Genomic DNA, 13296 nt, shown 5'->3' on the forward strand with positions numbered 1-13296 from the left:
TGGCATTCCAACAAAAAAAAGTTTTTGAAAAATTATTCAAATAAAAACGTCCACCACAGAATCACTTTGCCAGTTCATGTCTATTCAGAAAAGGAAATTCTGAGCCCTGGTGTGTTTTCCCACACATCTGAATGGCTTTTCCCCATCTGGTTTCCACATACATGGTGTGAAACAGTCTAAACTATCATTACATCCGACTCGCACATTAGCTGAACACTTGACCCAGGACACATCAGCCTGTGAATACTACGTTCATGTTACCATGTAATGGCGACACCACTAACAGAGCTGAACTGAGCCACATCCAATACATGAATCAAGTCCTTCAAAAATAAGTGAAAAATAAACATAACAGACTCGATTTTAGTGCTGTTTGCCCATGCAAAACTCAAGACTTCAAACAGAAATCAAGACTGACTACATAAACTAAAATACAAGAGGCTACAATGAGAACAATGATGCTTTCGACTTATTGAGCTTACAGCCTAATTTGAGAGGTTTATAATCACGAGCCCTTAAAGACGCTTGGCGATGTTCTTATCAACAGGGTTTTGATTAATAAAAGGGAATATTTTATTATTATCGCCAACTGAATGCTCTCACCAAAATGTTTTCATATCCCAGTATATTACGATCTCCAGAGCTTGTGAGATACTTGGATTGTAATTGAGCAGCGAGGAAGAAGTGGAGAAGCCCTTGATTTGTGAATAGTGAAGTGTGCTATCTTTTTAAAGCTTCTGCAGAGCCTGAGTACATAATTACAGCTGCTCGTGCGGGTGAAAGTAGTCAAATCTGCATTACAGAAGTGAAACAAGAGCCTTCAAATTAGTACTTCCTTTATAGACGACACAACAACATGGGTAAAGCTCTGGAAGAGGCACAGATCCGCTGTGAGAAGAGACTGTAAAAAAAATCTGAGATGATATATTTAAACAAATGAGATAAAAGTCAATTGATACTTGCAGAATTCTTGAATACAAAAGCCAAAAATATCTGATCAAATTTAATGTTAATTTAAAGGTCATAAATTTGACCAACTCAAGCTATGAAAAACTGCATCAATGATATGTATAGCTGGAATAACTGGAAAATCTGGCTAGTACAGAAATGGTTGAGTACACTTTAAAGAAATATCAATTCTGTACGATATATCGAATATTGTTGTGATTTTCATGCATTTTTCCCCCTGGAAGTCTACAAAAAATAAAAAATAAAAAATAAAATACAAACAGACAGAAAATAAAATGTATTTTAATTAAATAATTTTTTATTCAATTGAAAAGTGAAATACAATCAATTCAATAAAATTCAAATTTAAGATTAAACTTGATAAAACATACGTTTGATTAAATCGTATTAATTTCATAAATTTCATTTTGAATAAAATTATTTAATTAAATAACTTTAATTTAGTTAAATTTAAATGTAAAATTAAAGATTTTAAAAATCATTTCAGAAATAAATTTTATTTTAACATTTTTATTTTACATTACACATTTTTTATATTTTTAGACAAAAACAAGATCATTCCTCTGATTAAAAAACAAAAAACAAATACAAAGCTTTTTTTTTTTTTAAAGGCATTTCAGTACATGAATGTGAAATTAACAATAAAATAAATACTGAATAAGTTATAAATTATAATTTGTGGCACTCTTATAATATGTGAACCCACTGTTCATGACAGAAGCACCACAATAAAAACTGTAAACAAAAAAACGTCTTAGTCTTACAAAGAAAACTAACATGAGGCTTACAATTGTCACTTTATTCAGTGACACAAAGTCTAAATACAGTTAAATCAAATCCGTGTGAACAGAAGCTTAGACGAACTGTTCAAATCTCAACATCGTCGAGAACAGACTCGTGACGTTTTGCACGGCTGGCGTTTTCAGTGGCTGAATCGAGACAATCACAACTTCCTTGTTATTAGTGACAGATAAAGGCTGGATTTTCCACATAATAGGCAGTGGAAAATGGGGAGAGGATTACTTCCACTTTATTTAACCACAGATGGCACTGTTGTGTCCACTGCGACTGCGTTTAATTCTCCAGTTCGAGCTAAATGTACATGAGCTAAAAATGCTGAAAAGGGTTTGGCATTTTGCATTCTACACTTTAACATGCTAACAGTAACTTCTGGATTGTGAGCATGCTAAAACTTTGAGACGTTGTATTTTTAAATTCATCCTCTTTAAAGCAACGCCTCTACATACTAATTCACTTCCTTCCACAATAATTTCAAGAAAATTTTCGCAAAAATAAATTAGTCAACCCATCAACTAACTTTTTTTTTTTAAAACCGTTTTAAACAACAAAAATGTCGGCAACACTTCACTTGAAATCTTATTATATATATATATATATATATAATGCATTCTAAAAGTATCTTTAATGCATTAATTATGCTTTGTAATGCACCTTGTAATGTATTGTATGATCTCATGAATAATTGTAACCACTTATACAACATTATCTATTCAGTGTTACACCTTTAGTTCATTAAAACACATGCCAACACTTTATAATGCATTATACCTAATGGCTTTAAGTAAAGTGTTTTTTCTTTTTTTATTTATTCAAAAAAAGACAAGAAATAAATGAGTTGCACCAACCAACATGATGGGTTTAATCACATAAAATGCATATGTATGTCAGCTGTCGGCCCCGGTGTCATTTTCTTTTGTCAGTGACAGCATATAAACCACTTCCTCAGAGCCCCAATTAAGAAGCAGCCTAATAAAGGATTGGGATTGGTTTAAGATGATTAGCTGTGTTAACAGGACACCAGATTTAATCCAAGGTTATGTAACCTAACAGGCATTGTCATCAACCAGTGTCCAAGTTCCTTCGAAACGAGAACTCGCCAATCAGATTATAGCGAGCGGTTCAACAGACACACGGCCTGAGCACGACAACTTCTGGGCAGATCATCAAGTATTTTGTGTGCTTTGTTTTTTACATCCGTGGAAACACTCAAACTTAACTCATTCTAATCATTCGTCCTAGTTTCTGTAGAGCAGAGCTATTTATTTCATGACTTTCAGAAAGCTACACAGGAACAAACATTACATTTTGGATTTGGAGAAATTTAGCATCAGTTTACATGACTTGCTCATCAATGGATCCTCTGCAGTGAATGGGTGCCGTCAGAATGAGAGTCCAAACAGCTGATAAAAACATCACAAAAATCCACACCACTCCAGTCCGGTCCATCAATTAACATCTTGTGAAGTGAAAAGCTGTTTGTTTGTAAGAAACAAATCCATCATTAGGACATTAAAACTTCAAACCACTGCTTCTGGTCAAAATACCAGTCAATAATCCATAATAACGCTTCCTCCAGTGGAAAAAGTCACTTGTTGTCCTCTTACATCAAAAACCACCCACATATTTGTTTAGAACTGTTTTGGACTGTTTTCACTTGTAAACTGTGCTTGATCTGTGCAGATTTCTCTCCTGATTCAGACGAGATGACTTTTTCGCTAGAGAAAGCAGTATTATGGACACAGAACTTTCATCCTGACGGCACCCATTCACTGAAGAGGATCCATTGGTGAACAAGTGATGTAATGCTAATTTTCTCCAAATCGGTTTTGATGAAGAAACAAACTCATTTACATCTTGGATGGCCTGGGGGTGAGTACATTTTAATCAAATTTTCATTTTTAGGTGAACTGTTCTTTTAAAGGCTCATGTGCACAACAACTGCATGAAAATACCTTCAAAAACAATACAACCCATGCAGTTCAATTTGGTCAATTTCAGGCTAGGGATGGGCGATATGGGCTTAAAAGTATATCACGATATTTCTGGTATTTTATTGCGATAACAATATCAATGACGATAATTCAGGGAATCCTGTTTCTTTAGAGAAAAGTATTATGTTTCCTATTTTTACTCAGAATAGGGTGTTGTGAGCATTACTGAGTACATGTTTTGACTGTTTAATTCACACTGGAAACTCCACATATGTTTATCTGTGTTCTTCAATCTTGGGTATTTTTTTTATAAGGAAATTATATGTATAATGCAATGCTAATCGACATGGCCTTTATCACTGTATATAATACTATCATTCTGTAATATGAAACCATGTCTGGTCACAAAAAGAAGTTAATTCAAACACTCAACTATGTTAAGTTAATTTGGACAAAAAGCATGTCAATAAATGATATCTTTGTTGGACAACAGGTGTGTAAACAGGCTCATACACATGCAAAACTGTATCACACACATGCTACTGTAGTACATTTATTCAGAACGATTTGTTTGTGTGTGCACAGTACAGCCCTAGCCAAACCAGTTCCAGACTGTAGAAGGAGCTGCTCATCAAGGTTATTATAGTTTTTTTTTTTTTATTCGTTTTATTTTAATATCGTTTTCAAATTTGCTATGAAATTTAGTTTAGTTTTTATTTGTTTCATTAATAGTTTTTTTTTGAGCGCACATTTTTATTTAGTTGTATATAGTTAGATTCAGTTTTAATTAAAGTATAGCAGAATCAACAGATCACTTCCAGAGTGAAGGCCAAAGAAAGACTTAGCATAATTTAACCTTGGTGAGGCAAACGTTTATAGCGACAAAATTAGCCCATGCTAAGATTGATAGATGGTAAAAGTAGCCTATACAAATATACACCAAAGTATGCAAGCCCTTTTACTAAATAAATCTACACAAGTTGCACTTAATGTCATATCTAATGGTGTGTTGAGATATTTAATATGAAAATAAACGTAGCCTAATTTGGTTATATGTCTTTTTTCTTATTTAACCATAATCGTGATATTGTAACTGTCGTGCCTTGCGCACTTTTCCGTGAACATCCGCGCATAAATCATAACTGGGACTAATGAAATTCAATAATAACGGCAATCGTAGGCCTATTTAAAGGCTCACATTTGAATATGTTATTTTCTTTATTTATGAAGAATTATAAGCGTGTGTATGATGTGATTTAGCCTTTGCATATTTATTTGTTCAAAAGTTTGGCAGTGATCACAAGATGCTATGGCACGTTTTGTATTGTTTACAGAAAGGTGCGTTCTCATTTTTTCTTCTTCTGTTAATTATCATGTTGCGTATCTGTTTTTCTTCAAAACACCAACTTGCCTAATGATGGTTTGATTGCTTGTGTTATATGAGAAAATGAATAAGTTTGCCTACCTGATGTTGTAGATTAATGCGGGTGCTGTTCGGCTCGGGACTCACGGTCTTTATGTCAAACGGTTCTGGTACAGAAATAAATTAGAGCTGCTGTCGGGTAACGGGTCGGTGTTCTGTTAAGTACTGCTGGTGCACGTTTACCAAACAGGACCCGTGCAGGACTCTGCTTTAAACCGCTTTGCGTCTCTCCGTCAGATACATGTATTTCCCTAAACCGCCACACAGCTCATATATTTTTCAGCCAAGGGGTGAGAACGTAATGATTACGAAAACGATCATTTATTTTTGTTAATTGTTATTTTATTTCAGTTAGTTAATCAATAACTGTTGTTAGTTTCGTTTCGTTTTCGTTTATCAAATATTTTGACATTTTTATTTTATTTCAGTTTATGAAATAGTTTTTTCATCAATCATTTTTGTCTTAGTTTTATTTTTAGTTTACGAAAATAACCTTGCTCCTCATTTAGCGATAAACTCCTCAATTTCAAGTCCACCTTCAACAACTATATGTCAACAACTAGACTTTATCGTTATTATCATGGGAAGACAAATTTTTATCGTGGGGAGAAATTTTAACGGTATATCGCAAACGATAAGATATCGCCCATCCCTATTTCAGGCTACTCATTTTGTTTCATAATCTTTCGTGAGCAAATCTGAAATGCTGGACAGGAATGATGCAGATGATTTTGTGCTCATGAATAATTCATGAACACCCTGAAATTTTCAAGCAGAGAAAAAACATAACATGAATAAAACACATCTGATCAATTATTCAGCGCCACAGCCGTCAGCATTTCACATTCACAAGAACGGTCATGTTCAACAACTTCAGCATCCGTCCTCGCAGAGCGCAAGTGGAGAGAAGGCCTATGGCTACAGCAGAAAATGAGAACGGAATGAACATCCGCCTCCAATGGAAATATGCCATGCATTTTTCAAAGTTGTCATACGGCACTTTGAGGAAAATGCTCCATACTGAAAGTGTGCAAAAATTTTGCTTTAAGTGTTTGAGGCATTTTCCCTCAGGATGTCAAAAGACGTTTACTACATCGCAACTCCATGATCAAAGTGAATTTGGTCCATATGAATATATTAATGCCACAATTTATAGTTTTAAACAAGTACGGGTGGATTTCAGTCACATCAAATTCTAGGTGTAACTTGCAAGTATAACTGATATCATCAACATTTGCAAATGGTTCTCTCTGCATAAAAACACTCCTAGTTTAAACATCATAAAAACAACATAAAAATACGGTAAAACTGAAAAACCTTTCCACTACTGTTCTTGCACCCAATATCAAAACACATGTGGGTAATTCTGAAACTGTCTCTACACAACCGTAACACAGATACTATATTGATGCATCAAGCTGCTGCTGCATACAGTAATACAGTATGTACCGTAAAGGTAACTATTTATGAACACTGGTGTCTTTATAAAACATCCTAAGCAATAACACTACGTATTACAATGATTTAGCCAAAGTTAAGGTAATTTTATGCATTCAGCTTCACGTTATGCCCAAAAAACACTGCTTACCCATGGTGAAATCATTGTAATTTGTGGTCTTTCTTGAAAGGCTTATTTCTTTTTAAAATTAAGATGAAAAGGAACATTTACCATTTTTGCTTTTTTCTACATGCTTTTAAGATGAACTTCAAAGTGACAACAGAAATGTGTTAGTTGTTTTCAAATGGTGGTAGACTTATTAATCAGCCAATTTGAGATGCTAATAATCACGGCAGCTTGACTGATTAAAAAAAATCTGCATGCATCAATTCCAAAATCAACCCTGTCGACTGAAAATAAATTCTGAATAAATATTTCATAAATAAATGTTTATTTGACTTCAGAAATGACATGCATCTAATTTGACATTAGAAAATGAGAGATATGTTAGAATTACATATTAAAAATTGTGTAGGATTTACTTAGAAACGATTTTTGCTCAGAAATTGCTAGTAAATTTCACAAATATTACAAAGAAATGACAAGCAACACACTGAATTAAATATGAAATTAAGACTAAAATAGTATTTTCTTGTAAAACACTCCCCAATTAATTTTGCTTTATTATTGATTTTGTTTTACAGTTTACACTATAAAAACATGATTTTTCAAAAGTTGTAAATATAGATGTTTTTTACAAGAAAATAGTTCATTTTTATACATACGCACACTTTTTTTTTTTTTGTACTTCAAAATGTTATGTTTATTTCAATGTGCTTTCTTTTTTTCTGTAAAATGAAAATTGTTTATACCTAAACTCTTTTTCAGTGTACATCAGCCATCCTGCCATCTAGATATTAGCATCAAACCATTTAAAAAAAAAATCTAAACCAGTTAACCACCACCCACACCAAATTCAAAGGGTGAATAAAATTTCAGCGACGTCTCATTAAGTGCATAAATCGTGAAGCACACAGCTGTGTTTCAGCAGGGTTATGTTGTTAACTGTGTGAGTGGCATGTGAGTATCTCTTCAAGTCACCCAGAACAGCCTGTCGGTAGGCGGGTTGACACTGAGGTCATGCTGCCAGAGACGAGAGGTCAGCCGGGACACAGGCATTCCTGGGTGATGGAGTGGGGTCTGGGAAACGGCTGTTTAAACAGAGGGAAGGCTGCTTTCCCCCCACTGGCACCAGGGGCATTGTTTCCACTAATCCTTCAGAGCCCCCCGTCCCCGTCCCACCGAGCGCTGCAGCCACCGGGAAAAAAAAACACAGCAGGAAACCGGGGCCCGAGGCACCCACGACAGAGACGGAGATCACTGTTTGTTCAATAGCGAAGTAAAGGGGATGCAAGAGTTTGACCTCTTAAGACCTGCCACTCGGATCAAAGGGGCGTTAATAACAATCGAAGGGGAAAATTACACAGCATAATGTTTATTGCAATCCTAGTTCAGATGCAAACAGATAAAGCTGCATGACACAGACAAACTGACAAACGCATTTGGGATATATCCTGCGGTAGATATTCCGGGTGCATTCAGGGTTATGGCATACACACTGAAAGCTTTTGCTTCCTACCAATGGTACATCTTAATGCATTAAAGCCAGAGCAGCTTTCTCATGTGCACTTCAACTGGAAATGATATGTTACGATACGCATCAGCTTAGGGTTTAAAAACCATTGCATTAGAAAAAAAAAAAGTTATCATCATTTGAAACAAGCTCAACATGAGAAAAAAACTGATATCTGGTGCAAGATCAGCATTTCAGGATGTAACAACTTTTAGTGTTTTTTTCTACCAAACATATTTGCTGTCATTCTGGTAACACTTTATAATGATAATAATTTACATATGAAATGACTGTTAGATTATTTATTTGAATTCTTAACAGATCATTAAAATATATTCATATAGTTAAGAGTTACTTCATATTTTTACACATACAGTGGCCCCCAAAAGTGCGTTGGACTGAAATATCAAATCAGGTAACACTTACTTGAAAGAAAGAGCACATGCACAATATTTCCACTGATCATCATGACACCAGTTGCTTAAGTCAATGCAAACACATCAGAAAACTTTTTTCAGTTTCTTTAATATTTCATTATCTAATGCAATGGCATTTACACATTTAAAAGTCTTTAAATACTTCATAATGAACAATATATCTATTGTTTTAATCATGACAAATCTAAAAATAGCATCTTTTGTGAAATGTTTTGGCTAAAACATAAACTCAAAATTCTTTGACACATCTTCAAAACATCTTTAATAGAATGAAAGTCATGAACATCTTTTGTGAAATGTTATGGTTTAAAAACATCGTTACATCGAAACGTCGTTAATAAATATTTTGATTTTTTTTCATATATAGTGTGCGGGATTTGTTTTGCTTTTTTAGTTTTTTGACCTGGCTGGTCTTTGTTTCCAACGCACCTATTTATTGCCGTCAGGTGTGCGGAGGTTTTGTTAATTGAATGGTTTAAAAACATCACATTTTAATTTAATTATTAGAACAAATTTATTTAATACGTCTCTAAAACATCTTTAATGTGTCTATAATAGAATGGATGTCATAAAAACAATGTCTTTTTTAATGTTTTGGTTTTAGAGCAAACAAAATATAACATTTCAATTAAATTAATTAAAAATCTTTATTTAACATTAATAACACTTGTTGATATTTTGTTATTTACCCCAATGGCATTCATACATTCTAAGTGTGCAAATACTTTTTAGGGCCACTGCACATGATCTACTGATCTGTTTAGCATAATATAACAATATTTAGGATTTATTAGTTAGTTATAATGTGTCGGCATTTTTGACAGAAGAAATCCGTTCTTACCTGTCATATTCAGCATTGTCCTTGTCGCAGCGAGCATCTTTATGTTTCTGCCAGTCTTTGCCATGTTTGCATGTGGTGAGGAGAACCACGTCTTCAGCATTATGGATGTGATAAAGCGCATTCCTGGTATCAGATCCAATCCCAGTCAGATAGCGCTTGCCTTTAAAAACCAGCACATATTTCCTAAAGGGAGGGATGGTGTTGTATTTTAAATACCCCCTTTCTCCTCCAGTCCGGGGGTGATCTTTGGAGAACAAGGGGATGGAGATGTCAAAATTGGGTCTGAAGTTCTCAGTGTTGATGCTGGCTTTGGCCAGCATGGCTTGTCCAATATCAAACCCCAAATCCTCCGTGTAATCCGGCCATGTGCCCGAGTACAGGTTAAAGATCAGGTGGTTCCTCCCGTTCCTCCACAGGTTCAGGTTCTGGATCTTGGTTTTGAGGTTGTGGACGTACTGAGGAGACAGCTGGTCTCGGTCCAGGGTGTCAAGGTTCAATACAAAGAGGCAAGCCTGTCCCGGGTCAGAAGTGTAGAATCTGGAGCCCTCAATGGAGGACAAGATGTTTTGGTAGCTTTCTGAGATCTTCTCACCTTTCTGTTGAGGGTAGACGTAGACTTTGAAGCCATTCCTCCTACACAAGGAGAAGTCAAAGCAGGAGTCCATTCTGCACTTGTGAGCTCCAGAGTTGTCATCTCTTTTGTATCTCGGAGAAACACGGACATTGTAGTCCTCCGTTTCGGTCTGATCCCAAGGAATAAAAGCACGTAAGGGCTCTGAGAAGTGGGGCCAGTGTGGATGGGGCTCATCCCCTCGGTTTGGAGTCCCTCTGGAAGCTGGTCCCTGCAGGTAAAAGAGGAGAATGAGAGACACACCTGCAGAGAACAGAATTAAATAGCGTTTTTTGGCCTGCATGTGTCCTTAGATCCAGATGGAGCTGGTTGCTGATGAATCCAAAGATCTCAACTCCTGCTGGACAGCATCTTCCACAGACCTGCAGGGATTTGATGCTCTCAACTTCCACCTTGTGATTCCAATCCCAAATCCAGAGCATGTGGGCGACTTAACCTTAAACCCTTTTTATGGATCTACTTCCCTCCTCTCCGGTGCCTGGTTCGCGTTAGACAGTATCTAAACTACTGACAGATGACATCTGAACCCTGCTGGCCATCGGGATTGTGCTGGATCGATGAAAACCATCAGAAAGTACTTTCAGAGAAGACTTCTTCGAATCCAGAGTGGAGAAATCACAAACGGCAGAAGCAGCCAGAGAAATGTCCAAGAGATGGATCTCATGTGATGCGCGTGAGTCAGAAAGACCCTGTCACAAACTTCCCGAGCGGATAAATCCCCACAAATCCGTGTATTCTCACATCTTTTTCTCTGATAAATCCTCCAAAGGCTGGTTGTCTTTACAGTCGTGCCGTTCTTTTGTAACCTCTCGTAAATACATTACAAACCGACACGTTTTTCTGTTCCTCGCTACATTGAAAACGCTTTTGCTACGCCGATGATACAACGTTACATTCCAGCGCTTTAATCTGAAGCGTCCAGTTGCGATTGTTACATTGTAGCATTCCAATCCCCGCACAACGCCTGCTGACGTCACGCGCCTCCGTCGTCCACCGCGAGCCGTGATTGGGTCGCGTCATTTCCGGGAGGACCGACACTACTGTAACCCTTTCACGGCCACAGTCGAGCGTGAAGGTATTTTAAAGGACCAACAACAAATGCATTTCTCCAAATACAGTGACGAACAGCATTATTTAGACTCTTAAGTCACACTTTAAAATGTCTGAGAGTCTTTTTATTAGATAACAGAATGTCACAGCAAGTGGCGCTGATTTTAAATGGACTTTTCAGTCAAATCGTATTACTAAAAGAGGTTTGAGAGTGAACAATTTAGGTGGTCAAACGTTCGAGTGTAAAGTTAAAATGGCTGGTTCTTATTAAATTTAGACTTATGCAAAACGTATTTATGTTAAAAGAAAAACAAGATTGTGCCCCTCAAACCCTATAAAACAAAGAATTAGATTCTGAAATGTAAAATTTGTGAACAATTTCAGTGGCATAACTCACACTTCAGTCTAAAATGCCACTGAAAGTATAAAAAATGGCACAAAATTCTAATAGTATAACTATAATCTACGGTGGCCGAGAGAGCTCAATGCGCTGCAACTTCAGAAAACACATGCAAATAGAAAAAGCAAGAAAACGTCTTCATCAGACAAATAATTTTATTTGCAGCGCGTTTCTTTGTTTGGTTGTGTGTGTGTATTGTTTCATGTTTTCTTAATTTGCAGGTGGTTTTTCTGTTTGCTGCATGTTGAGCTCTCTCAGCCACCATAATAATGGGACAATTTGATACCCAGTCGGCAATTGATGCTGAAAAGACAATCAAACTGATGTCAAAAACTTGGCATGACACTGATTTGATGTAAATTGAACGTCAAACACATTGGCCAACATATACATTAAACCAATTTCAGTCTGGGATTAACTTCCTATTTTCACCCAATTACCACTGAAAGAAATTGCCATCCAAACTGAATTTAAAATGATGTTACAGCATCTTGATCTTGTCTTGACTAATATGTGACTTCAAATTGATATCAAGGTGCCCACTGGGTAGGAAAACAGCCCTGTGAAGATTTTCATTCCATGGAAATATAACTACATAAAAGTTTAGAAAAACATGTGGGTGAGTAAATAATCACAGAAAATTCATTTCGGTGAACTATTCTTTAAAAAAAAGGCCATAATTGCACATATTTTTAATTTATAATAGTTCTTTTAAGAGTAAGAGCACAATAAACTCACAATAAAGAGTAAAGAACATTGATGTTCACATGTATATTATCTGAATGAAATATATCAGTCGGGGCCATCAAATGTTTCTTTGAATTATTTGTACAGCTGCAGGGGTCTGAGACGAGGAGGTGCAAAGGAGGCATTTGAAACCGCATTCCTCGGAAGTTGTGGAGCCGTATCCGTATTCGGGTGCTCCTATGGGCCAGTGATCAAAGTGGAGGTCTTGCCTCCTCTCCTTTCTGTCCAGCATTCCATCCTCTCATTCTTTCCTTTGGAGCTAATATTGCAAGTCACATTTATATTCACAGGTTGTCCTTTGAACATGTTTGACTGGCACACACGGAACCTTTTTCTTTAATTTTCTGTGCTGATTTTAGATGGAAATTATATAGAATTGATTTGAATATGGTAAAATGTGATTGTTTAATGCAATCACAATGACACCAGACATGCTTTGATTGTCAAAGTAGGACTTATCACTTTCTATTCATTGTGCAGCTTCATAATAGACATGTGAAATATTTAATTAAACTTTTATCTACATTTTAAATGATACCTGAGTTTGATCCATTGATCTTACAGAGTTTTTTTCAATAAAGATGTGACTAGAGTTTGATTAGATAAAATCATATTCTGCAAAAATGGAACCAATCAGCGGCTGACTTTGAGACTTTTTGAAAATAAATTAATAGTTTTATTCATCAAGGATACATTAAATTGATCAAAGGTGACAGTAAAATCATTAATAATGTAACAAAAGATGTAATATGAAAAACATTTTTTTATCATGGTTTCCATAAAAATAATAAGTAGCACAATGTTCATAATCATGTTTCTTGAGCAGCATATCAGCATATTAGAATGAATTCTGAAGGATCATGTGACACTGAAGACTGAAGTAATAATGCTGAAAATTCAGCTTTGATCACAGGGATAAATTACATTTTACAATATATATTCAAATAGAAAACAGTTCTTTTAAATTGTAAAAATATTTCACAAAATTACTGTAT

At 35.7% G+C, this 13296-nt stretch overlaps 1 protein-coding gene and 1 long non-coding RNA gene across 2 annotated transcripts in view; one reads left to right on the forward strand and one right to left on the reverse strand.

Annotated features, from left to right (window-relative positions):
- The window catches only part of ext1a (exostosin glycosyltransferase 1a), a 54195-nt gene extending 43160 nt beyond the window's left edge, over positions 1 to 11035 (reverse strand). Inside the window, exon 1 of the mRNA XM_058747026.1 lies at positions 9474 to 11035. Coding sequence (XP_058603009.1) covers positions 9474 to 10387 — 914 coding nt within the window. The 5' untranslated portion in view covers positions 10388 to 11035. The remainder of the gene's footprint in view (positions 1 to 9473) is intronic.
- A 12-nt stretch (positions 11036 to 11047) lies between these two features.
- On the forward strand, positions 11048 to 12776 carry LOC131521902 (uncharacterized). The gene is made up of 3 exons (XR_009266395.1): positions 11048 to 11179; positions 12090 to 12173; positions 12389 to 12776. It is a non-coding gene; the product is annotated as an uncharacterized LOC131521902 (long non-coding RNA).
- The last annotated feature ends 520 nt before the right edge of the window (positions 12777 to 13296 follow it).

The sequence above is a fragment of the Onychostoma macrolepis genome, chromosome 16, assembly GCF_012432095.1.
Source record: "Onychostoma macrolepis isolate SWU-2019 chromosome 16, ASM1243209v1, whole genome shotgun sequence".
NCBI classification, from domain to species: domain Eukaryota; kingdom Metazoa; phylum Chordata; class Actinopteri; order Cypriniformes; family Cyprinidae; genus Onychostoma; species Onychostoma macrolepis.